Source organism: Phoca vitulina, unplaced genomic scaffold (genome assembly GCF_004348235.1).
Source record: "Phoca vitulina isolate PV1807 unplaced genomic scaffold, GSC_HSeal_1.0 scaffold13, whole genome shotgun sequence".
Taxonomy (NCBI): Eukaryota; Metazoa; Chordata; class Mammalia; order Carnivora; family Phocidae; genus Phoca; species Phoca vitulina.
Window position 1 is genome coordinate 40,318,743 of NW_022589716.1, and position 25,988 is coordinate 40,344,730.

Here is a 25,988-nt window from a genome sequence, read left to right on the forward strand (position 1 = left end):
TACACCCCGCTGCCTCTCATGGAGAAGAGGCAGGGTAGTGTAATGGAGAGAGCGCGGGCCGAGCGGCAGACTGGGCCTTCCTGCAGTCACGGTGTCGTCCTAGGTTCCCTGGAGGCGGCGGCAGTGGTGGCAGGTCCAGCTCTCCGTGCCTGGCCTTCCGCTTGGCGGGCAGGGTGGGCAGCAGGCCTGAGAGGGTCTGCCGATGTCCCGTGCAACTCCGTGCTGTTAACGCTCTGGCTCCAGGGGTGGTGGAGGTGGCTCGGGGTCCTGCCGGGGGCTGAGCCAATGGGCCTGCAGGAGCTAGGCCCTGCTGCTTTTGGGGACACCCCCCAACCCCGGACCCTGGCCCCTGGCCCTTCCCTGGCCACATAGATGGCGCCTAGTCGCTGGTTTCCCAATGGAATTTAGTATAAACGCTCCAAACAGGCCTTGCTGCCGGGTCCTAAAGCCCCAGGGTCCTCAGAGGCGAGCTTGCATATGGAGGCTCAGGGAGAGCTTGGGGCTGGGAGGCTGGAGGGCTGGGGTCTCGCTCTGGCCCTGCCTTCTGGGGCAATTTACACTCCTGCTCTGGGCCTCAGTTTCCCCAGCTGCAAATCGAGACCAGCCCAGGGTTCTCTAGGGATCTGCAAATCTCCTGGAAGACTGCAAAGTCACAAGTCAGGGCATTTCTTTCTCACAAGAGGGATCACTGCTTCCATGGGACTGTCAAGGGGATTCAGGACCCCAGGGCGTTAGAAACCACTGGCCTTCCATGAAAAGAGGCTGAAGGGGCAGGACACATAGATGCCACACAGGTCCTGCACCGGGTCCTGGCCTGGAGGACGCTGTGGGGACAGTCGAGGGATGTGAATACGTATGGAACCTTCTGGTAACGGTATAGCATCAATGCTGAGTTTCCTGAATGGCTAGCTGTGCTGTGGTCACACGTGAGCAAACCCTTTTCTTAGGAGATACGCCTGAGGTGTCAGGGGGCAAAGGGCCATCACGACCGCATGACGCAGTGAGCTCCCGATTGGAGCAAAATGGTTAACAACAGCTGAATCAGAAGGAAGGGCATTCAGGTGTTCTTTGCACTCATCTTGCAACTTTTCTGAAAGTTTGAAATGATCTTAAAGTAGAAAACTCAAAAAAAATAAAGGCCCAGGTCGGAGTTTGTACTCTAGGGCTCACCCACAAGCTCCTTGCTCCATATGGGCTTTTAAAGAATGGGAATTTCTCGCTAACAGTGAAACACTGGGAGATTGTACATGAAATGTGGGTTCTGGCCCCCTCCGCACTGTGAATGTCGCAGCCACACCGGGGCCGGGGGGCTTCTGCGGGCAGCAGTGAGAAGCAGTCAGGCTCTTGCTTTGGTGTCTGTGCTCTCCCTGCTGACCCCGTGAAGGGGGGACCTTGTGACTCTGAACATTCTACTCTGCCTGGTCTGTGTCTGCCTGCCTGTCCATCCTGGGAGATGAGCTCCGGGCCTTTGGGATTTTCTTTGTGCTCTGAGGCCTGGCACATCCGAGTCTTTCCGAAGGCTGGTCTGTCCCCATTTGTCAGATGGGGAGACTGAGGACCTGACAGGCAGAGGTCACGGCTGGAGCGAACAGAGGTCTGGGACCTGGGTGTTCTGCCTCCAAATGTTATGCTTGTTCCACACCACACAGCCCCTCGCAGCAGTACCGTTTACAAAGGACAGTGACATCCATCCATGCATGGGGTCCCCACAACAGCCCTGTGGGGTAGGCAGGGGGGAAGGGCACCTCCCCCAGCAACTCCTCCACTGCACAGACACCAACATGGGGGCTCAGGGAGGTGAATGGACCTGTCCAGGGTCACAGGCTGGGCATGGTTGGGCCAACTGCTCCCAGCGCCAGAGTGCTCTTTGCCTTCCTGTAGGCTGCACCAGTGTGCCAGACACCCCGAGGGGGTTTCTGCACTACCATGAGGACCCTGCAGGTGCCCCTAGCCAGGTCCCTCTGTCTTCCCCGGGGGGCCATTCAACTGGAAGGCCCAGCAAGGCCTCCCAGCACAGGGAAAGGGTCCAAGGTCTCTGTCATGCACAAAAATGAGCATCCAGATGGCAGTTATCCAGAGTTCAGAGCACTAGGGAAGAGAACAATCAAGGAAACCCCCCCGGAGGAGGCAGGCTCATGCAGGCTGAAGGTGGGGAGGAGCTGGATGGGGGAAGCTCAGAGAGGGGGGAGGGGAGATATTCAAGATGAGAAAAGAGAGGGGGGAAACGGACACTGACACAACCTCATCAGCTGGGGTCACCCCATTTTACAAGCAAGGAAGTAGAGGCTCAGATAGGGTAAGAAGCTTGTCCAGGGTCTCCCAGCAAATGAGGGCAGTAGGGATTTGAACCCAGACCTGTTTCACCCCCCAAATCCAGGCTCCATCTGAGGAATGGGGAGGGAACCAGTCTGTTGTGGGCATCCATCTGCTAGCACTGGGCTAGGGAGGGGCTCCCCCTACACCATACCCCAGGGCATCCCTACTGTCCTCACGGGTCAAGAGAAGGGGTGTGACATGCCCAAGGCCACACAGTGAGTTCACTCCCAAGCCCAGATCTACCTCAGTCTAGCCCAACCCAGTCTTTTCTATAATAGCCTTAGCCTCCCTCTCTCTAGAAGATAGTGCTGGAGCCCCTACAGTGTGCAGGGCCCAGGGATGGAGCTCCTGGTGGCTTCACACTCAGGGCTCCCAGCTGCTGGACGGGTCTGGGTGAGAGGACCCATGGACAAGTGCATCGCAATGATGATGGTGTCTGTCCATCTGCATATGGCCAAGGATGGACGGGGCCCATACAAGTGAGACCAGTAGATCTCTTTGGGAGGCAGGACTGGATGCATTTAACTCTTTACTTTATCTGAGATGGTTTGCACTCAGCCAAACTCAGTCTACATTAGGGGGCTGTGCTCGAATGGGCCAAGCACAGTGTGGGGGTCATGGGGTGAAATGTGTGTCCCAAGCCGTCTGGGGGTGACTGCCCAAGGGCAGTGGTGGGCAGGGAAGGCTTCTTGGAGGAGGTGGGGCCTGAGCAGATGGACAGGAGTTAAATGTGTAACAAGGAAGGGAGAGGGCCATCTAGGAGGAGGGAGCAGCCTCAGCAGGGGCAGGGTGGAGAGAACAAAGTAAGATGCATCTGCAGCAGAGGTACAGGGTGAGGGTGGGTATGATGAATCTGTGACTTGCGTGCCTGGGAGGGCATTGAGTGCACTGGCCATCCAGGGCTTGGGTCTACCTTACAACACCCCCAGCACCCCACAGCCCGTCGAGGCTCTGCTCACACACAATCAGTGACTGGGAACTCATTACCTTTTGGCAGCCTTTTTGTCCTAGAATGGTTCTATTATAGAATTCTTCTCTTTCCAATTAGACTGCCTTCTATTGGGCTGACTCTACCCCCTTCTCCCCGCCCCCCACCCTTCTCCAGGAGCTGGGGCTAAGCCACCTGCCCCTCCCAGCCCCATGCAATTGTGCTTTTGAACGCCAGTGCTGCAGTTCACAGCCAAGGGTCACTTGAAGTCTAGCTCACACTGCACTCTGGCGATCTTGGTGGGTCCTGCCTCTTGCTTTCTTTTTGCCATCCTCCCTGCACTCATGGTCTCTGCAAAGTTGGTGGGCACACTTTCCATATTGAAACAGGATAGAGCTCCAGGGAAGGCCACTGGATTACCAGCAATCCAAGAATCAGCACAAACCCACCAGAATCTCCTAGCTTCTAGCACATCCTGTTCTCTTTTGCCCACCTGGACATCTCAGGAGACCCTGGCTGTTGTCTCCTGACATCCAGAGGCCCAGGGTCCATACTATTTACCTGGGCTTTCAGCTAGAAGTGTAGGTAAAGACCAAAAAAGTTGGTTTGACTTGGGCTGGCTAGCTGACTTCCCATCCATCTCTGCCCCGTCCGAGTCTTTTCCAGAGTCTCCTTGCCCCTGTGCCCATCTCCTTGGCTGGTCTGGGATACACCGAGTCAGTGATTCTGAACATTATCTTTCCTCAGCCTCCTGCAAGGAACCTACCCCTCCTCTCCCTTCTCCAAACTGTCTGGAACCTTTGTCACCCATCCATTTAGGCTCAGTGCCTCCACCTGACTTCCACCGATCCAGATGACCCACCAGACCACTTCTCCCAGGGACGATTGCCTCTCTGCCAAGTCCTTCAGCTCAGACGTCAGAACTAGGGCCACGGAGCCATGACCATTTACAGAACCCTCATGAGGCCCAATGTTCCAAGAAGGCATTCAGGTCTTTCTATGATCTCTTAGACCCCAGAGCCTTTGCACTTGCTGTCCCTCCACCTGGAATGCTCTTTCTTCTCATTGTGCTGGTTTCAGCTCCAATTCAACCTCCTCAGACAGGCCTTCCCTGACCAACATGATTCCTGTTCCTTTCCTCAGAGTCTCTATTTCATTATAATGGTTTAATGTCTTCATCTGAATATTTGAAATTTACATATTTGCGTTCTTGTTCCTTTATTGTCTGTTTCTTTTTATGAGGTTCTAAGCTCCAGGATGGCAGGAACCTTATTTGTCCCACCAATCACTGGCACACAGTAGCTACTTAATAAATGTTGGTCAAATAAGTTCTGGATAAATAAATGCCCCAGCACTGATTCTCATTTCTTTCTACCATCCTACCCTGCAGACCTGTTGATCTTTCTCTTTGTATTGCAAGGACATCCCATATTCCTTCAGGCCTCTGTGTCTTTGCACACATTTGCCTCTGCTAAGAGGCCCTTTCTCCATACCTCTGGTGAGCTCCTACTCACCCTTTAAAACCCCGCTCAATTCCACTTTGGGTAGTTCTGTTCCTTTCTTGGCTTTCTCACCTCTTCCTCACTCCTCTACTGTGGAATTAGCTGTTTGCAGGTCTGCTCCCCTCAGCCTCTGTGGGCTGGGGGCTCTCAAGGCCGGGGGGGGCTCTGAGTCATCATGGGTCCAGTGCTCAGCGCAGGGCCTGTCCCAGAACAGCTGCTCAGGGGATGTTTGCTGAGCAGTGCTGGAAAAGGAGGCCCTTTGTGTGTCTCTGTTAGGGGGGTGTCTCATCCAGCTGGGGCCTCACATCTGCAAGGCCTTTCTGCCTCCTCTCTTTCCCCTGCAACAGCCAGAGGGAGATTTAAAAAATGTAAATGTGACCAGTTCACTGCTGAAAACTATTTCAGATGATTCTCATCATGCTTAGAAAATTTCCAAACTCCTGACCATGGCCCATGAGACCTGACATCTGGGCCCTCCACCCTCTCCATTTTGCTCACAATCTTCCTGCTTCAGGGCCTTTGTACTTGTTCCCTCTGCCTGGTACATGTTTCCCACCAAAAGCCACAAAGCCAGCTCTCTCTCCTCATTCACAACGCAACTCAAACATGGCCTCCCCTGACCTCCCCAGCCACCTGCCTCCCGTTGTTTTGCTTTATTTCCGTCATATACCTACCACCCTCTGGGGTCTTTGCAATGTCCGTCTCTTCTCACTACACCGCAAGCTTCTCCGGGCAGTGGTCTCATCAGCCTCCCTCCCTGCTGTATCCCCAGCACCCAGCCCAGTGCCTGGCACATGGCAAGTATCTAAAGTAATCATCACCTGATGGATTCTTTCCTATACCTGATAAGAACAGGCTTAGTAGAAAGTAAGTTCCGTGAGGGCAGGGATTCTTTGTCGATTTTATTTACTGTACTATCCTCAGGGCCTGGCGCAATGCTGAGTGCACAGTAGGCTCAAAGTACATTTGTTGGGGGAAAGGGTCTGGAGCCAAGGAACAAAGTCTCTGAGAACTTCCAGCCTCATGATGGGGACACAGGTGCCCCTCCACCCCGGAAGCATAGAGGCAGGAACCGGCAATGGGAGTGAGCTCACCGTTGGGCCACATCTCACCTGATAGCAACATGGGGTCCTTGTCCACGGACTTGCGCACCTGGTCAGACTCCCCCGTCAGGGAGCTTTCATCAATCTTGAGGTCGTTGCCCTGGATGAAGAGGCCATCAGCAGGGAGGAGGTCACCTGGTGGGAGGAAGGGCAACAGAGTCAGCAGGGTGTCAGGTGGCTAGAGGGTCTTGGAACATTCCCTTAAAGGTGTGATGGCAAGGTCAAGCTCACCATTGGGCACCTGCTGCCTCGAGCTCCCAGGGTGTGGGAACTAAGATGGTGCCCACCACAGGCAATAGGCAGCTGAAGCCTGGAGCCAAGAGGAATGGCACAAGGCCTGGAGGACTGAGGCTGGGCCCAAGAACAATCCTAGCTTGAGTGGGCATGTACTTCTGTTTATAAAGTGCTTCTCTTGGCCTGGTGTGGATTTGGGGTCCAGTTTTCTCAATGATTCATGCTTCTCTGGTCCACCTATGGTTTGGGAAATCATTTTGGAAGGGACGAGTCTGTCCTGACTATGCTGAGGGGACCCAAAGACAGGCACATTATCAGAGGAAACCAAGCTCCCTAAGGCGGAATGAAGAGGGCACCGCAATCTCTCCCCCATCTTCCGCCTCTGCTTACCCAGGACATATCTTGCCTACACCCCGTTTGGTGCCAGCCAGCCTGACCACTTCTTCCATGGCAGCGTCACAGGCCTAGAATGTTTGCTCACCCACATCCACTCCCTATGACACCTTCTCTAGCCCAACAACCATCCATCAACAGCCCAATCAGATGTAGGAAATGGATTTCACCTCATAAACGCATTCTGAGTGTTAGTGGTCCTTGCAGTATTGTGTTGAGAAGACTTCTGTATCTAGGCTCTGAGCTGTGATTGATTAGTAATGTCTGCTACAGGTGCAGGTTGTGAGACTGGTAGCCATGTGCTCTGTATTTGCCATTTCTGACTTTAAATGGATTCTGGAATCCTACCTCCTCTAGGAAGTAGCCTTTTACATCCCAAAGGATCTCAGAAGACATCCTGGCTCAGGATTAGCCTTCAGGGACCGGACCCCTTCCCTGGGCCAGCCTCTCTGGGTCTGCCTGTCCTGTCCCACCTCTGCCCAGACTCTAGCTCTAGCACCTGGCCCTGTGGCTGGGACACTCACCATATTTGACCTGGGCGATGTCCCCAACAACAATCTCGGCCACAGGGATCTGGACCACCTGGCCAGCCCGAACCACGGTGAACTTTTGCTCCTGCTCGATGCGGCTCTGCAGGCCCCGGAACTGTTTCTCTTTGCTCCAGTCATTGAAGGCCGTGACCAGGACCACACAGATGACCGAGAGGAGGATGGCCGCCCCCTCGATCCAGCCGGCCTCTGCCTCCCCTTCATCCTCTGCCCCACCCTGGGCCGTCGCACATCCTGCAGAGAGCAGAAGGAAGCAGGCAGAGTGGGGTCAGCCAGGCAGGAGGAGCATACAGGTCTGGATTTAAATCCCTGCTCTGCCGAGTAAAAAAATGTCAATAATTAGATGAGCATGATCCAATTTATTCAATGCATCTGGGTGGTAAGCTCTTTGGTTTCCTGCCTTTGTTCTAGGTGTGAGATCTTGGGCAAATGACTTCACCTTTTGAGCCTCAGTTTTCACCTCTGTAAAAAGGGACGAATATTCTTTGCCTGGGGGATCTATTGTGAGGGTTGAACTTCAATGAGGTGAGGTCCATGGTGGCTCCCAACATGGGGGAGAGGCCTGATTCATGAGAAAAGAGAAGTGAGGACGTAACAGAATGAAGGCGATCAGTACTGCAAGTGCTTTAGGGTCTAGAGGGCAGTTTTGCTGATGTGCTTTCCTTTCATGCTTCCAGCAACTGTGAGGCAGGTCTCCAGACAGAAGGCCCAGGGGGAAGGGGGGTGGGGACAGGAACCACAGTGCCAGGCCTGATGTCCCACAGGCTGGTTCTAATCCTGCCACTGCCCCTGTACGATCCTGGGTAACTCACTGTCCTCCCTGAGCCGCAGTGTCCACCTTTGCAAAATGGGAGTCACTGAGACCTCCTTCCTGGTTCCGGGAGAAGACCGTGAATGCCCCAGCCAGAGCTCAGGGCATGGCAAGTATGAAGCACTCCCCCCCCCCAACACACACAGCGAGGACACCCACACTCCAGGCTGTGGGCTGCTTATCTGTCCTACAGTGACCCTGCCTCCCACACCCTTGCACTGTTGAGCCTCCCGGTCTGGTTCCCCAGGCTGCTTGAGGCCTGCCAGGCCCACCTTGTGAACAGAAAAAGAAAAGAGCAGACACATCTGGTACAAAAGCCTCAGGTCCTGTCCACGGGGTGCTGAGTCCTAGGGTCTCTCCAAACTCCTCCATGCACCCTGTCTCCTGCATCCCCACAAGGATCTGGGGGGGGGGAGATTTATTACCTCCACTTACAGATGAGAAAACTGAGGCTCAGAAAAGGGAGGGGACAGCCAAGGTGGGTGCTGCAGCCAGGACTAGCCCAGGCCCTTTTTCCCACCAGAAGGTGGTGAACAGCCTTCTCCATGGAAAGTGACCCTGAGCAGCATCCGACTATCCATCCCTGGAAAACTCAGAGAGGTTCCCTTTCAAGGCGGCTGGGCAGGGGATGGGACCATTCACAAATCACTTACACCAAGTATTCATTTTAATTCTCAAGCTGGCCAAGAGAAGTGATTCAGAGAGGGGTGGCTACTCACCTGGGGTCACACAGCAGATCTGGAGTTTGAATCCACGCCTGGAATCTGACACTGGACATGGCCTGCCCACTGTCCCTGAGCCCAATGGCCTCCTCTGCCATGTGCTGGCCTCACATTGCCAAAGGCCCATGGCTGACTGTCTGGAAGTCCAATTCAGTCCCAAGGAAGAGAGAACAGTTTTGGGAGACCCCAGCAGGAGCTTCTGGGAAGCCAGGGGTCAAAAGCAACATGACAAAAAGGCCAAGTGGTATCAGGAAATGTTTTCCAGCTCTCGGAGGAGTGGAGGTCAAGGCTAGCTGGTGGGCCTAAGCTTGGGACGGTCCAGAATGATGTGGCCCAGAAGTATGTGTCCCTGGAAAATTCCATGGCTTTCACTGAACCAGTCACTCCTTGCAGGCTAGTAAACAACCACTTCATTGCACAAGGTCCTCGATGCCACTCTGTCATTCTTTTGGAATTCCAGACTTTTCCAATAATTTTAAGTTGTTTAGCTGGACCAGCCTTCAGTGCTAATGATCATCATAGTTGTGCTAATGCTAACTGACATCAGACCAGCCTTGGGTTTGAATCCCAGCTGTGCTACTTCACTGCCGCACGCCTATGACCTAGCTACTTACCCACTGTGCCTCAGTTTTCTCATCTGCAAAATGGGGGTGAGGACAGGCACTCCCTCGTTGATGGCTGAGAGGGTGGAAGGAGTACGTTTACGTAAGGCACTCACCTCACTGAGCACACAGAGTGAAAGCTGCTGTTTTTTTTGCCTGGTGTATGGGCTGCATAAATGCATTCGAGCTCCACAGCAAGCCTGGAAGGGAGCCTTGGGCATCCAGCTGGAGGTCAGGACCATGTGATGACCGGGGGAGGGGAACCAGGGTGCTCCTCCTTCATCACAAATGACATCAGTGGAAGCTCCAGAGACTGGGAAACTCAGGTGAACCTTGCTAAACAGACACCCAGTCCATGGAAATGTGCTCTTTTGTGCTTCAGGGGAGTGACTTGAGATGCAGAGCCCCAGCACTTTGCTTTATGGGACTTTTCTTACTCTCTGCCTCTGCTACATGCTTTGTAAATGGGAAGACTGTTGCGTGCTTCATTGATGCCCCCTCCCTCCCCCCCATCATAGATTACAGCAGTTACTGGAACATTTAGGACACTTAGAGATAGCCCAGGACCATGGAAAGCGTTTGGAGTCTGGAATTGTAAAGACCTGACTTCAAATCCAGGCTCTGCTGTGTGACCTTGGGTAAGTGACTTGGCTTCTCTGAGTCTCAGTTTGGACAGCTGTAACATGGGATGACTTTGTGAGCCCAGAGCCCAGTAAGGGCCTGGCATATATTGGATACACGATAAATATGAGTCTTCTCTCCATTTTCATGAGCTACTGTCCTTGGACTGGCTTCTGGAAGCCAAGGGTATGGTGGTTGAGCAGGATTCACTCTGTTGCCCTGATCCCCAACCCTGCCTGTTGCTTTTGCCTATTCAATACCAAGGAGCCCTTTGGGTCCTTGAGGGCACCCTGCCAGCAAAAGCCCATTAGTTTTTACTTCCTTTTGAGGACTGTCTCATGGTCACACAGCACCTTGGGATGGCCAGAAAGTGAGGCTGTGGATTGCTGGCTTAGGCCTTCAGCTGCCAGGACCTGCTGGACCCTGGTAGCAGCTCCTCTGCCCCTGGTGCAGTTGGGGAGAAGAGATAAGGAAGGGGAAGAAAGGGGGCTCTGAGCAGGCCCTGCTGAGGTCTCCTCTGGGGGGCCCTTCAGACCGGGGCAGGGACAGGTTTTGAAGATTGTGGCCACAGGGTCTGGGGAGCCTGCAGCTGCTCTCTCTGGACCTGGGGATTTGTAGGGTTTGGCTTTTGTCTGACCTCAGGGAACCTGCTGGGCCTCTCTGGGCCTATCTCTACTTGTCCATCAGTAAAATGGGGAATCTGCTTTCTAGATGGTGACTGGGGCCTGGCATCAAAGAAGGGTCCTCGAAAGACACAAAGAAATGGAAAAATGATCCATGCTCATGGATTGGAAGAACAAATATTGTGAAGATGTCAATGCTACCTAGAGCAATCTACACATTCAATGCAATCCCCATCAAAATACCATCCACTTTTTTCAAAGAAATGGAACAAATAATCCTAAAATTTGTATGGAACCAGAAAAGACCCCGAATAGCCAGAGGAATGTTGAAAAAGAAAAGCAAAGCTGGCGGCATCACAATTCTGGACTTCCAGCTCTATTACAAAGCTGTCATCATCAACACAGTATGGTACTGGCACAAAAACAGACACATAGATCAATGGAACAGAATAGAGAGCCCAGAAATGGACCCTCAACTCTATGGTCAACTAATCTTTGACAAAGCAGGAAAGAATGTCCAATGGAAAAAAGACAGTCTCTTCAACAAATGGTGTTGGGAAAATTGGACAGCACATGAAGAAGAATGAAACTGGACCATTTCCTTACAGCACACACAAAAATAGACTCCAAATGGTTGAAAGACCTAAATGTGAGACAGGAGTCCATCAAAATCCTAAAGGAGAACACAGGCAGCAACCTCTTTGACCTCAGCCACAGCAACTTCTTCCTAGAAACATCGCCAAAGGCAAGGGAAGCAAGGGCAAAAACAAACTATTGGGACTTCATCAAGATAAAAAGCTTTTGCACAGCAAAAGAAACAGTCAACAAAACCAAAAGACAACCGACAGAATGGGAGAAGATATTTGCAAATGACATATCAGATAAAGGGCTAGTATCCAAAATCTATAAAGAACTTATCAAACTCAACACCCAAAGAACAAATGATCCAATCAAGAAATGGGCAGAAGACATGAACAGACATTTTTCCAAAGAAGACATCCAAATGGCCAACAGACACATGAAAAAGTGCTCAACATCGCCTGCCATCAGGGAAATCCAAATCAAAACCTCAATGAGATACCACCTCACACCAGTCAGAATGGCTAAAATCAACAAGTCAGGAAACGACAGATGTTGGCGGAGATGCGGAGAAAGGGGAACCCTCCTACACTGTTGGTGGGAATGCAAGCTGGTGCAACCACTCTGGAAAACAGTATGGAGGTTTCTCAAAAAGTTGAAAATAGAGCTACCATACGATCCAGCAATTGCACTACTGGGTATTTACCCCCAAAGATACAAATGTAGGGACCCGAAGGGGTACATGCACCCCGATGTTTATAGCAGCAATGTCCACAATAGCCAAACTGTGGAAATAGCCAAGATGTCCATCGACAGATGAATGGATAAAGAAGATGTGGTATATATATATACAATGGAATATTATGCAGCCATCAAAAGGAATGAGATCTTGCCATTTGCAAAGATGTGGATGGAACTGGAGGGTGTTATGCTGAGCGAAATAAGTCAATCAGAGGAAGACATGTATCATATGACCTCACTGATATGAGGAATTCTTAATCTCAGGAAACAAACTGAGGGTTGCTGGAGTGGGGGGTGGTGTGGGAGCGATGGGGTGGCTGGGTGATAGACATTGGGGAGGGTATGTGCTATGGTGAGCGCTGTGAATTGTGCAAGACTGTTGAATCACAGATCTGTACCTCTGAAACAAATAATGCATTATATGTTAAGAAAAAAAAAAGAAGATAGCAGGAGGGGAAGAATGAAGGGAGGAAATCGGAGGGGGACACGAACCATGAGATATGATGGACTCTGAAAAACAAACTGAGAGTTCTAGAGGGGAGGGGGGTGGGAGGATGGGTTAGCCTGATGATGGGTATTAAAGAGGGCACGTTCTGCATGGAGCACTGGGTGTTGTGCACAAACAATGAATCATGGAACACTACATCAAAAACTAATGATGTAATGTATGGGGATTAACATAACAATAAAAAATTAAAAAAAAATAAAGTGCTGTTACCAGCAGAACCCCCCCCCAAAAAGAAGGGTCCTCGAAACTGGAAGAGACACAAACATCTTCCAAGCCCCTACTATGTGCCTGTCACTTGGCTGGCACTCTGACACTAGGGGACCTGTTAACGGGCAGGGAGTTGGGAGTATTGAGTGTGCTAATCCCAGCCGTGCCACGAACATGCTTTGTGATCTCTGAGAAGTATCTGGAGGTCTCTGAGTCAAGAAAGCAAACAGGAAAGGGCTGTGGGTGCGGCAAGGTTCTACAGCCTGTTAAGTCCATCACTAGCGTCATTCTGGATATGACTGATGAAGCTTGAGTCTGACTTGGCAGGGTGGTGGTCCTGGCAACATGGAAGGTCCAGAACTCAGAGCTCAGGCCGGGTCCTGGGCACTGGGGGGTACATATAGCCACAGAGAGCAGGAACTTCACCCCATGGGGTTGGAATATGTGCAGCTGCCCTCATCTACCCAGATCCTGGCCTGAGCTAGCGTCTCAGCTAGAGGCAGGGAGGGGCAGTGGAAAGCACCAGAAGACTTGGGTTTAAAATCCAGCCCTACTGCCTAACAAGCTGTGTGACCTTGGGCAAGTCCTTCCCCGTTCTGGGCCTTGGTTTCCACCTCTCTAGGATGGAAGAGGTTGCAGCCATCTGTTTGGAGGCCTGTCTGTGGGGAGGCTCCTCCTGGTACACACTAGGAGCTCGGTCCGTGCTCCCACTGCACCCCCTCCACCATCTGCCCTCTGACTTCTAATCTTGCACTAAACTGGGTCACAGGAAGCCACTTACCCGGTGGCATTGACTCAGTCCCATCCCTTCTGGAGGAAACGTAGCCGAAGGATGGGAGCGTGGGCTCAGAAGCCAGAACGTCTGGATCTGAGTCATGGTTCTGCTGCTTCCTAGAGTGTGACCTAGCAAGTCATTTACTGTCTCAGGGCCTTGGCTCCTGGATGGTAACAGCACCTACCTATGGGTTGTTGGGAAGATGAAATGAATTTCTACTGTAAACGCTCCCAACTAGCGGTGGCTATAAAAATTGTAAGAAGAATTATCGTTATTATTATGCTTGTGTGTTGCACCCTTAGCTTAGTTCAAGGTTTTTTCAAATAGCCATGTATAATCTTCTTCTACATTTTCTATGAAATTCCTGCAAAGACTGCTTCCCAGTGTGCAGCTCTTATAATGTCCTAAGTGAAAGTTCATCCCAGAATTCACTGTCAGGGGGCATGTTATCTTCCTAAGAACAATTTTCCCTCCTTGTGGATAGCTTGAGCTATGCAAGTCATCCAATTCCCTTTCTGCCTTGGCTGCCAGGAAGCTCACAGTCAAATTTAAATCTCAATCATAGTAGCAAGTATAGTTGGTTCATTTGCTTCCATTCTTTTCCTGTCTGACTTCCTATTTGACTTCATCTTGTGAGATGTGTCCTTCTTGTGTCTTTAAACCCTCTCTGGAAAGAGGTTATGCAGGATAAAAAGCAACTTAGTAATATTACTTATAAAATTGAGGTAGTTGGCCTAATAGACTTGTTTATCTCATTTCTTGGGCAGCTCAGGCTTGAGAGAGGGTGAGGGGACAGATGTTCAAGGAATTTCAGAGACCACCTCCTCGTCTGGGGAAATGAGGCCCATGATGGTTATTTCTTCTAAGCTATTCACTTTTTATTTGCTTGCTTGAAGTAATGAACATAGTAGGATTATCTCTTTATGCAGTGCATTCATTAGGAAAATGCTGAATCATAATTAATAACAAGTGTTTATAATATCCTACTAATGAAAAATCACATTATAAAAACCTAACAAAACAATATATCTTGTATGATCCCATTTATTCCATAGTATGTCTCTCTGTCTCTCTGTCTCTCTGATGTGACATAGGTTTGAAAGACTTTGCCATTGTAAAAGAAAGAGTCAATGAGCTGATAAAGCCCTAGCCCTTAGCAGGTGCTCGGTTTCTGGAATAAAAGGATGAGGGAAAGTTGAGGTTTTCCATTAGGAGTCCTAAGTTCTGACTTTGAGAAGTGTGGGTCTGCTCCAGAGCCCTCTCTGGATGAATGGGACACTGCTTCCTCGCTCCACAGAGCAGTGTCTCCATTCAGAACGCAGGGACACATTTTGGGAGGCCCTCCCAAGACCAGGACTCCTCACATGGGAAAACATACTCAGCATCAGCCCCACGAGTGTGTACATGATACTGAACCAACCCTGGGATGGGACCGTGAAAGAGGAGGGGCAGCACGGATACTGAGTCCTTCTCATGCAACCTGCAAAGGATGCAATCCAAGAAGGACCCTGGGAAGAGGAAGTCTGGGGCAGCCACACCCATGGCAGGAGCAGATCCAGCACCCACTCAGTGACCTTGAGAGAGTTAACGCACTTCTCTGACCTTGTTTTTCTCATCTTTAAAATGGGCATAATCATGGCCCTTACCTCATGGGGTTTTAGGAGGATGATATCTCAGCCCAGAGCTCGACACACTGTAAGTGCTCAATAAATGCTCACTGTAGTTATTCCCACTGTTGGTGCAATCCTTGCGTCTCACACATGGGAAAACTGAGGGCCGGGGGCTGTGGCTGAGGCCCTGCCCCCTGGGCCTCGGTTCCCTCACCCGGGTGCCCTGAGGTGTGGCCAGGCTGCTTGTTGCAGCGTGGGTAGCAGGGGTCTTACCTTCATTGCTCTCGCCAGGTGGGTGGTAAAAGGACAGCCCCAGGGAGATGATGGCCGCGATTTCCAGAATGATCAGTGTCACATCTTGCAGTGCCTCCCACACCAGCTGCAGGAAGGTTTTTGGCTTCTTTGGAGGTATAAAGTTTTGCCCGAAAATCTGCTTTCTCTTTTCCAGATCTGGAGCGGTGCCCGGCAAACCTGTGGACAGAGTGCAGAAAGGTTGGCTTGGGAGGCCTGGGGGAGATGCTCGGGTGCCCGGGAATTGTCCCGAAGGGGGCCAGCCCCGTGGTGAAGCACAGAGAGGGGGGAACACAAAGCAGGAAGCTTGCAGGCACCAGCCAGGAGCCCGGCGCCCAACACTCGCTTCCAGCCCACAGTGGGCTCCTGTGAAATGCCAGAGACACCATGCGGTGGGGTGAATAGTGACCCCCCCAAATGATATGTCCACATTCTAATCCCTGGAAAGTGTGAATATGACCTTCATTAGGAAAACGGTCTTTGCTGACATCATTAAGTTGAGGATCTTGGGATGAGATCACCCTGGATTATGCAGGTGGGCCCTAGAACTAATGACGAGTGTCCTTTTAAGAGACAGAGGGAGAAGACCCAGACCCAGAGGGCACAGGCCATGTGAAGATGGAGGCAGAGATGGTAGGAGGCAGCCACGAGCCAAGCAATGCCAGACGACGAAGAAGCCCAAAGAAGCAAGGACGGGAATGTCCTCTAGAGCCTTTGAAGGCAGCACGGCCCTGCTGACACCTGATTTCCAGACTTCTGGTCTCCGGAACTGTGAGAGAATAAAGTGCTCTTGCTCAAAGCCACCCAGTTTGTGGTCACTTGGTAAGGCGGCCACAGGAAGCAAATACACACCACCAGGCCCACCTTGCACCGCATCCTTTTTCCTCCTGCCCTGCCCGTTGAGCACAGACTCGGAAACCTCTGCCTGGTTTGAACCCCAGCCTGTGCCTCCAGCTCTCTGAGCCTCAGTGGCCTCCTCTGCGATGGGGATGGTGACTGCAGCTAGCCCACGAGTGGTCGTGAGCATCTCATGAGAAAATCCACGAGGTCGGTGTTTGTTGAGCACCTACTATGTGCCCAGCACTGTTCAGACACTGGGATAGAGCAGTGAGAGAGACAGGCAGAGCGCCCTCCTGGGGGACATGGCCTCCCAGTGGACACATGTGACATGCTCAAGTGGTGCCTGGGGGTGGCAGACGCTCAATCGCTGCTTCCAACCCCCCCGTTTCTTCACTTCCAGATAATTCTCTCTGCCTCACCAATCTGATCCTCACTCCCTGCTCAGCGACTTTTGGAGGCTCCTCACTGCCTCCAGAATAAAGTCCACGTTTCCCAGCCTGGCGCTCCGGCCTCTTGATCTGACCCCCAAGCCATGTGTGTAGCCGCATTTCCACTATGTGGCCCACCCCCGGCCAAACCAGGCCAGTCCTCTGCTGGCCTGGCTTGTGCGTGCCTCCTGACACACATTTGGTCAGGTGCGGCCTTCCCTTGCCCTCCGCCCAGCTCCGTTTGCCTGTCTGTAAGTACTCTCCCACACTCATTGGTGCCAAGGTGTGAATAACCAAAACCCTGGCCAATCACCCTGGGTGCCTTTGTGCCTTAGAACAGGAGCCTGAAAGATCAACCCGTCATGGTGGGATTCGGGTGTGTGACAGAGAGGGGCCAGCCTCACTGTCTACTGGGCCCCTCCGGAGGCCAGCACTTCTCCTTGCTTCTCTCCCTCCTTTGATGCTACCCTGTATCACCCCAAGTCACTGGTGTCGCCCTTACTTTTTCCACAAGTGCCCTGGCACCTTCCTGCCTTGCTTATGCTGTTCAGAGAGCCACGAAGAGGCATGCCTTCCATCTTCTAGGGTGCCTCTGCGGACAAGCACTCTCCTCCACCCCAAGTGGACATCAGCTCCCTGCCCTCGCCCCTAGGTGGCCTTCAGCAGCAGGGCTGACCTGGTCACTGGATCTGTGTCCCTCCTGGGCCGTGGTGCCTTGGGGGCAAAGACTGGTCTGCTTCCTGTCCCTCGGGTCCTGGCGCTAAAGCCACCAACCACCTTAGAATCCTCTTACCCACTGAATGCAGGTGACATGCCCAAGTGTTCTGAGCCTGACATGGGGTGTCATCACAAGGAACGCAGCACAAATGGGCCCCCACAGGTGGGCGATGTCAATCCTGTCCCTGAGGCCAGCCTAATCCCAGCTCACCTGTGGCTTAATGAGGATAGCTGGAGGGTGGGCATGGAGGGGTGGGGGTGGGGGAGGCACACCCCCATCAGACTTCAGTCTATGCCAGAGAAGGGCGAATCCGGAGGGATCCCCAGAACAACAACAACAAAAAAACCATTTCATTTTTATTTATTTATTAGAGAGAGAGAGAGAACATGAGCAGGGGGAGGGGCAGAAGGAGAAGTAGACCCCCCCGCTGAGCAGGGAGCCCAATGCTGGGGCTCAATCCCAGGACCCTGGGATCATGACCCAAGCCGAAGGCAGATGCTTAACGACTGAGTCACCTGGGTGCCCCGAGGGTCTGGTGGTTTAATATCATATAGTCCTAGAGTTCTAACAGTCATTCGTTAGCCCATCCATCCATCCATTCATTCAAACTGTGTTTCTCAGGCCACCACGGTGGGCCCAGCCTGGTGCTGGGTGCTGCGTGATGGGGAGAGTGATGTGAAGGGAATAGCCCAGAAGCTCATGGACATAAGATTTCAGTGGTCCTGGGAGTCCAATAGCCTATGGTCAGGGGTCCAGAGAGGGAGGCATGTCCCCTGTCTGGACTCTAGGCACTGAACCTCCTCTGATGCTAATAGTAAGACCTCCGTTGGGAGTCTCCAAGAGCCAGCCTGGCTGAGACCCTGTGGGAAAGCCTGGGGGGGGGGGGCGTGTTCCAGGGGAGACCGCACACCAGCCTAGCAGTACAGGCAAACTCTGGAGATCCAATGTCCTGCCTGTGCAGTAAGGATGAGGGATCCTAGAGCTAGGTTATGCCCATTTTATAGATGGGAAAACAGGCTGTCATGAGACCAGTCTGCTGTGTTGGAGCAGCTTCTGGGCCCTGAGAACTCAAGTCAGCCCTGTCCTAAGCACATGGCAATGTTGCCTCTATGCTGGGGTGCCCTTCTGGGCTATCCACATAGAGAGCAAGCAGGCATCATATAGTATGACTCTAGGAACTTTGGGAAGGTTCCTTGTCTTCCTGCCTTGTTGAGTTCTACCCAGAGTCAACATTTGAAATTATTCCACTTGGGCTTCATTCCTTTAAATAAAAGCTCCAATTCCTTTAGATTCCCTGGAAGAGGGGAGCCATCATCAGTTCTGGTCACCATAGTGTGAATGAGTTTTAGGCTTTTTCCTGGGAGTGGGTTTTGAAAAACGGAAGAAGGGAGAACTGGGGAGAATGGTGGGCCTCTGAAGAAAGGGGCAATGACCAGTCACCACTGGCCTGTTATGGCAGTTTGCTGGGCTTTGACTAGTCAGTTCCTTTCTCTGAGCCTCAGTTTCCCCATCTTGATAATAGGGGAGTTCAATAGGATGGGTGGGCCCTGAGGATCCCAGGGGTTCTAAGGTCTACACGTCCTGAAGTGGTCCTGCTGTGGTCTGTTCACATCTGGGGGTTCTTTATAAGTTTGGTAAACAAGGGCTTCACTTAGAAGAAGCTCAGCAAGGCTGGGGCCAGCCTATCTCCTGGGCCCATCCTGACTGATTCAGAGAGAGGTGAGTCTGCTGAAGGTCTGTGATTCAAATGTTCTGGAGTCTACAGGGTGACCAGTTGAAAATGTGGGTGTTCTTCAGTTCTGGGAGTTTGGTCATGGTTCAGGGGTTCTGTCATCTGGGGATTGAGATCCTGGGTCCTGGGACAGAGCATAGGGCAGGGGTTGCAAATCTGCATAGCTGGGGGACCGAGCAGCTTTTGTGAATGCACGAAGTAGGTGGGTGGGAAGCAATAGGGAGTAGTGGTGACTGGGGCAAAGTGAAGAATCTCAGCCCCTCTAAAGGGGGCAGTTAGTTCTTAGCTCCTGTGGGACAATGTGGAGCCAGTGTGGCAGATCTGCCAGTCTTCCAAGAGAAGCTGGACACCTGGAATTTGATGTAAAATCTCCCCATTAGAAATAGTCCAGGGCCAAATAAAACAGAGCTCTGAGTTAGATTCAGCCCTGGGGTTGCTGGTGTAAGACCCTCAAAGCTATGGGCTGGAGAACAGGGAGGAGTGGGGAGGGGTCAGAGTAGAACAGCCTCCCTGTTTCTTCCTCCTCTTTTCTGGGGTTCCCCCTCCCCAGCACCATGCTTTGCCCTGCTCCCCACAGGTTCTGAGATCCCCTCTGTTTTTCGAAATAACGGCTCACAGAATGAAAATATTTGTGTGTTCTGTAGGGCCAGTCTCACTTAGAAACTGCTAGGCAGTTTCCCCACAACTCACACCCCAGTGTATAAACCCAAGATGGGAACCTCGGATGTTGAGGTTCACATGGGGTGATCGAGGTGACAGATGGTGGCCGTGACATCTTGTTCACCCTCTTCCTCTCAGGGGAAGGTGGGCCGAGCTGGAGCTGGGGATACTGAGCCCCAAGAACTCCGGTGGGGTTTGAATGCAGATGTCATGGGTCCAAATCCTGGCTCTGAGTGACTTTGGGCAAGAGACTTCACCTCTCAGTGCCTCAGTTTTCCCATCTGTAAATTGCAAGGAACAGCAGGGCCTACTTCACGGGGTTGGGTGAGACTTTGGCAGGATGGCTCGTGTATAGGTGCCCAGGCTCTGTCTGGCACTGGGTGAGGATATTGCATTATTATCACCAGTTTTGGATGGTGTGGGTGATAATCATGAGCTCCCAGAGGAGGAAGACTTTGGACAGTGGGATTTCAGTAGGATGGGGAGGAGATGGTCAAGGTGAGGGCAGGAACAGCGGAAGGGCCATATGAGTGCAGATGAACCACTTATCCTCTCTAGGCCTCAGTTTCCCCACATGTGACATGAAGGATTGGCCTGAAGGCTGGTGGCTCTGATACCTTGTATCCAAAGATACTGGTTTTGGAGACCTACAGGTAGGGTATCCCACTGTCCAATCCACCTATCACACCCCTCCCAGGAGTGGAATCGTGTAGTCTCCCTATCTTCTGGCTGAAAATTAACATGCCTATTTTGGGAAGCAGAAACAACAGAAGGTGATGTGAGAGATGAATGGTGTTGGAGATTCAATTTAGATTAAAGAGCATCTTGCCATTTAGCATATTAAAAATTAACATTCTGTGTCAAATATCGCCGGACAAAGCCCCCAAGGACTTGAAAATTCAGAAACACAGTGCTGGGGAAGTGATATCAGAAGCTGTGTGGGGTTGTGGGTTTCCAATGTGAATCTCTTTTTGCACAAGAGGCAGAGGACAGAGCACTGAGTGAGGAGTCAGTGGATGAACCGGGCCAGTTATTTCATCCCCAGGAGACTCTGTTTCCTCATCAATAAAATGGGAGCAAAATAACCTCTAGACAGTGGTGAGCCACACAGAGGAATGTGTGCAAAAGTTCTCTGTAAATTGTACAGGCACACAGTAGTTGTGCCTTCATGATAAAAAACCTCCAGCCCTTGTGCAAATTCTTCTACCAGAATTGGCATTTGTGTGTTCTATCAGTCACGTAAGAGGACAAAGCCAAGTGCAGAGCATGGGAAACTTTGGTTGTACAGGAATTATTTGTTGTAACAGCTACTTGCTATCATTGGCTATTGGAAGAATCTTTGCCCCAAACTTCCTCTGTATCCAACCATCCTGGACACAGCTGGATTTTTTTCCCCCAGCGTCTGAGCCCTTGTCTCTGCCAGTCCTCATTCTTCTGCTTGGAATACCTTTCTCTTATTAGCTCTTTTGGATCCAGCCCTGAGTGTCACAAATGGCAGCCTCAGGCCATCAGAGAGGCCTTGTTTGGTTGGTACACACCTGCATGGTGTTAACAGAATGATAATTTGTTGCAAACATTAAAAACTCAGGTGATTCCACATAAAAATCCCAATGTCTGGCCCAGCAAGAATCTGTGCATAGACCTCAGGGAGCTGGAAGTTGTGACCGAGAGTTCTCGGACCCAAGCACTGGCCTCATGGTGGCTCTGGGGGACATGTTTCCTGTTAAGGAATGCTCAGGGGGACAGTGAGGACCAGCTGAAGTTCTTTCAGGAGTAGAGGGAGCCTTGGTATTGTCGAGACCCAGAGCGCAGCACTGGGGGCCAGGAAGAGAAAGTGCAGGGAGGGGTCCTGGCTTCCTTGGAGGGCAGGTGGGCTGAAGTAGATGGATGTCTAGGGAGGGGGGAAGGGAGAGCTCACCCAGAGGCTGGCTGACCTGCCATGGTGTCCTGTCCCTAGATGCCAGGGCCCCAGAGACTCTGGATCCTCTTATCTGAAGAGGCCTAAGTTCCCCACACCCCTATTCAACCCTTCCCAGGATAGAGAAAGTAGTTAGGATCCTATTAGATAGTGTGCATCCAATTATCCACTTGCTTATTTAGTCAATCAACAAATACTTATTGAGCACCTACTATAAGCCAAACATTGCACTGCATGTTGGGGATACTGCAGTGAGGAAGACCACTGTTCCAGGAAGGGTTTCCTGGAGGAAGTGTAATTGGGTGAGCTCAGAAAAAAGAGTGGGGGTTAATCAAGTGAAAGTGTTTAGGTGGGGGAAGAGGGGTTGACAAAGGCAGAAGAAACCCCAAAGGGCTTAGAAAAGGCTGATGTGACTGGAGCATCCCTGGTGTGCCCCTCAAGAGAGGAGGCAGATGGTCTCCACAGAAGAGGACATATCTATTTGGTGCCACACGGGGTCATCATTATGCAGGTCTTGGGGTGAGGGTGTGCGGGTTATCTCATGAAGACTTTGGATCATGGCACTTATCTTGTTGCCCTCTTTGCCTTGCCTGCCTGGTAGCTCAGCAGTGAATTTGCAGTTCACCTCTTGGAGCTGCCCGGAGGACTCAGGGGCATGTGTTGTGCCTGTAAATCATCATCTTAGTCATCCTTTCTTCCCTTTGTCTGAATTTCCTCACTTCAGTCACTTAAAATCTTTTTGTACAAGACAAACTTTTATAAGCTACTTTGGAGGTAGGACATGCATAATTCATCAGGATAAAAAGGGAGTGGTGTGATAAGTAAAGGTGCAGGGACTCAGAGGTCAGAATGAAGGAGCAAGATGAGGGCATGGGGCATATCAAATAAGACTGACTTTTGGGCCTGGTAATCGGGGGCAGGGCTCTGCCCTTCCTGTGTGCGGGGCCTTGAAACAAGGTGCCTCATGCCAACAGGCTGGGATCTGTCAAAAGTAGGGGCCTCTGGCCATTGGGAGGGGCTCAGGGTGAGGGTTCTGAGCCATCCAGATGACCTCTGACCTCTTCTTCCCTGCTCTGAGACCCCCACAAGGCTGAGCATCCCTGTTCCCAGCAAAGGGGCGCCAGAGAATTTTTTCAACCCCAGCTAGGAGCCGTAATGAACCCTGCCCACTGCACTTGGCTGATATCTGGGGGAGGCGCGGGTATTGTCTGGCTGAGGGAACCTGCCTGCTGTCTGAGCACATGATTTCAAGTAAAAAGTAACTTTCCCTCTGCTGTTCGGTGCTGGTGCAAAAACAAACTGCCCCCCAGATGCTGGTGCTTGCCACTTATTGGCCCTCATAAATCATAGATGCAGTTGTTACTGCTAACTACCACCACTACTAACTACCACACTACTACTACTAACTACCACGCTACCACTAACTACCATGCTACTAACTACCACACTACTATCACCACTACTACTAACTACCATGCTACCACTAACTACCACACTCTACTAACTACCACACTCTACTACCACCACTGCTACTACCACTACTGCTACCATGCTACTACCACACTACTACTAACTACCACCACTGCTACTAACTACCATGCTACCACTAACTACCACACTACTACTAACTACCACYGCTGCTACTACCACACTCTACTAACTACCACACTACTACTAACTACCACCACTGCTACCAACTACCATGCTACTACTAACTACCACACTACTACTAACTACCACCGCTGCTACTACCACACTCTACTAACTACCACACTACTACTAACTACCACCACTGCTACTAACCACCATGCTACCACTACCACACTACTACTACCACTGCTGCTACTACCACACTCTACTAACTACCACACTACTACTAACTACCACCACTGCTACTACCATGCTACCACTAACTACCACACTACTACTAACTACCACCACTGCTACTAACTACCACACTACTATTAACTACCACCACTGCTACTAACTACCATGCTACCACTAACTACCACACTACTACTAACTACCACCACTGCTACTAACTACCGCGCTACCGCTAACTACCACGCTACCACCACTGCTGTTACTCTGGGCCTGGAATGTGCTTCCTGGATATTTCTGTCAGCATTGCTACTGCGTGAGATTGTGCCTGGACCTACCACTGCCGCCATGCCACACCCCTACCTATGTCCCGAGACTTGGTTTGGATGCATCTTTACTTGCTGTGGAACCGTGAGTAGATTACTCTCCCTCTCTGGGGGGCCCTCAGGTTGTTTTGCTTGAGGATCAAACAGAACCAAGACTCTGACAATGCTTTGTGAACTGTGACGTTCTTCTTCCTCAATTGCGATCACTCCATTACACAGGTATGTACACTGAGGCACAGTGTCCTGCTGGGAAGGCAACTGAGCTAGGCCCCTTGCCACAGGGCCCAGGGGTCACACTTGCCCTGCTCCAGCCTGATCTAGTTAGGGGTGGGCTGTAGACACAGAACAAATGCCCCACAATGACTTTACCTGATTGAGCCAACATAAGTCGTTGGCTCACACCAGCCTGATCCTGTCAGCCCTGGGGTGCTTAGGACATTTCAGACGAAACAAATTGCGAGTGCTTCCCTAGGAAGGCCAAAGGTGGCTTCATGGCCCTTATGTGCATTTAAAAAACAGAAAGGGTTCAAACTGGGGGATGCACCCAGAAGGCAGGTGTGTGACTCAGTAGGTGAGAGAGGCCATCTGCGCAGGTGCGTGCACACTCAAGGGTGTGGCTATGGGTCCCTGTGCAGGTGAGTGGCCTGGGGCTTCACGTAGGAGGGGGAGTCCACATGCGTTCCCCCGGTCAGAGGCCAGGGAGAGCGGGCCGCTTACAAAGGCATCCCTGCTGGGATGTTTGGGAATTCACAATGTTCAAGACAAAATGGTGAAATGGTAGGAAAGACCTAACTTTGAGCCCTGCCCAAGACTATTTCCCAGCTCTGTGACCTTGGGCAGGTGACCTCCCCTCTCTGGGCCTTAGTTGCAAGTTCCTGGCATGCAACTTGGGAATGAGGCTAGCACCCACCTCACAGAGTCACTGCGGGGAGGGAACGCACTGAATGTGCTTGGTTGGATGGGCGCCTGGCTCGGGGTAAAGGCTTGATAAGTAGCACCTGCTACAGTTGCTGCAAGCCACTAGCTCCTGACTAGTTCCGAACTTTAAAGCTCCAGGGAGCTTTAAAAACATATTAATGTCTGAGTCACAAACCTAGAGATTCTGACTGAAATGGGCTGGGGTGTGGCCCGGGCCTTGGGAATGTCGGGGGGAGGACTTGGTGGTTCCCAGACCAGCAGCTTCGACATCACTTGGGAACATGTGAGAAATGCAAATTCTGAGGCCCACCCAGACCTACTGACTCAGCTACTCTGGGAGTGGGGCCCAGGCATGTGCGTTGTGACAGCCCTCCTCTGGGGACAGGGTGAAGAGGGGGAGAGGGAGGAGAGGGAGGAGAGAACGTAGCTAATAAGCTAGGCGCTGCGCTTGAGCCTCACCAACAACCCTGGCACGTGGGGGTTCCTGCCGAGGCTCTGAGAGGGCAGCGGCTTGTCCAGGTCACACAGCAGGTGGGGGACAGAGCCTGGGCCACCTTGTCTATCTTTCCCTTCCTTCAGCAGGGGGTGGCCTCTCTCCCCAAAAGCTGCACACGCATGTCAGTCTCACAACCTGCCTTGGGGTGGCAGAGGCAGGAATTAGTGCTGTGGTTTGAGAGGCTGAGACCCAGACTTGAAGCCAAGGGGGGAATGGAGGCCATAGCCAGACCCTATGACCGCTGGTGGCTGAAGGAGCTTGGAGAAAAACTAGAAACAAGGCGAGGAGAGAAAGGAGACCAGAAAAGGAGATCAGACCAGGAGCTCATGCTGAAGGTCTCCCTGCCTTGCTCTACAACCTTCCATGACTCCCCATTCATGACCACGACCAACTCCTGTGCTCATGGTGGCCTCTCTGAGGTTGTCCCAAAGGACTCCTCCCGCCTCACTCTCAGTCCTGCTGTGTTTATCCCACTCTGTTGCCAAGCTCAGAAACAGGTCTGGCATTTGCTGGTGTTTGTCTGCTGTGTCTTGGCTCATTTGGCTCCTAGCCCAGAAGGCCCACCCCTCCCCTCTGTTGAGCTATTTAGTCTTCTGAGACCCAGATGAAAGTTTACTACCACCTCTTGAAAGCCTTCCTTGATTTACCCAGCAAGAGCAATCCATCCTTCTTGTCCTTCCCTGAAAGCATTTGTCACCAGGTCATTTACTAACACACTTACTGGACATCCCTCCTATGCCAGGTTTTGGCCCTGAGGTCCAAGGCCGACTGAGACCCACCCTTTGCTGCCACTGTCTTCTAGATTCTGATTCCAGCACCCCCTAGAGGAGGCTATTCGTGCCTGGCATAGTAGGCCTTTCGGAAACTTCCCTCCCTCTCCTGCCTCTCTGGGGCCCTGGCGTGGGGATGTGGGTGCTGAGGCTGTCCAGAGGCCCCTGCACACACGAGCGACCACATGCCACCTGTAAGAACCACTTAACAAACCTGGGCTCAACAGCCCCTCTGCAGAACAACAGC

At 51.8% G+C, this 25,988-nt stretch overlaps 1 protein-coding gene across 9 annotated transcripts in view; it reads right to left on the minus strand.

Annotated features, from left to right (window-relative positions):
• Positions 1-25,988, minus strand: part of ATP2B2 (ATPase plasma membrane Ca2+ transporting 2) — a 373,717-nt gene that overhangs the window by 68,903 nt on the left and 278,826 nt on the right. For all 9 annotated transcript variants that reach the window (XM_032411924.1, XM_032411931.1, XM_032411928.1 and 6 more), the window contains 3 exons: positions 15,097-15,294; positions 7,001-7,258; positions 5,859-5,984 (listed from right to left, as the gene is read on the minus strand). In XM_032411924.1, coding sequence (XP_032267815.1) covers positions 5,859-5,984; positions 7,001-7,258; positions 15,097-15,294 — 582 coding nt within the window. The remainder of the gene's footprint in view (positions 1-5,858; positions 5,985-7,000; positions 7,259-15,096; positions 15,295-25,988) is intronic.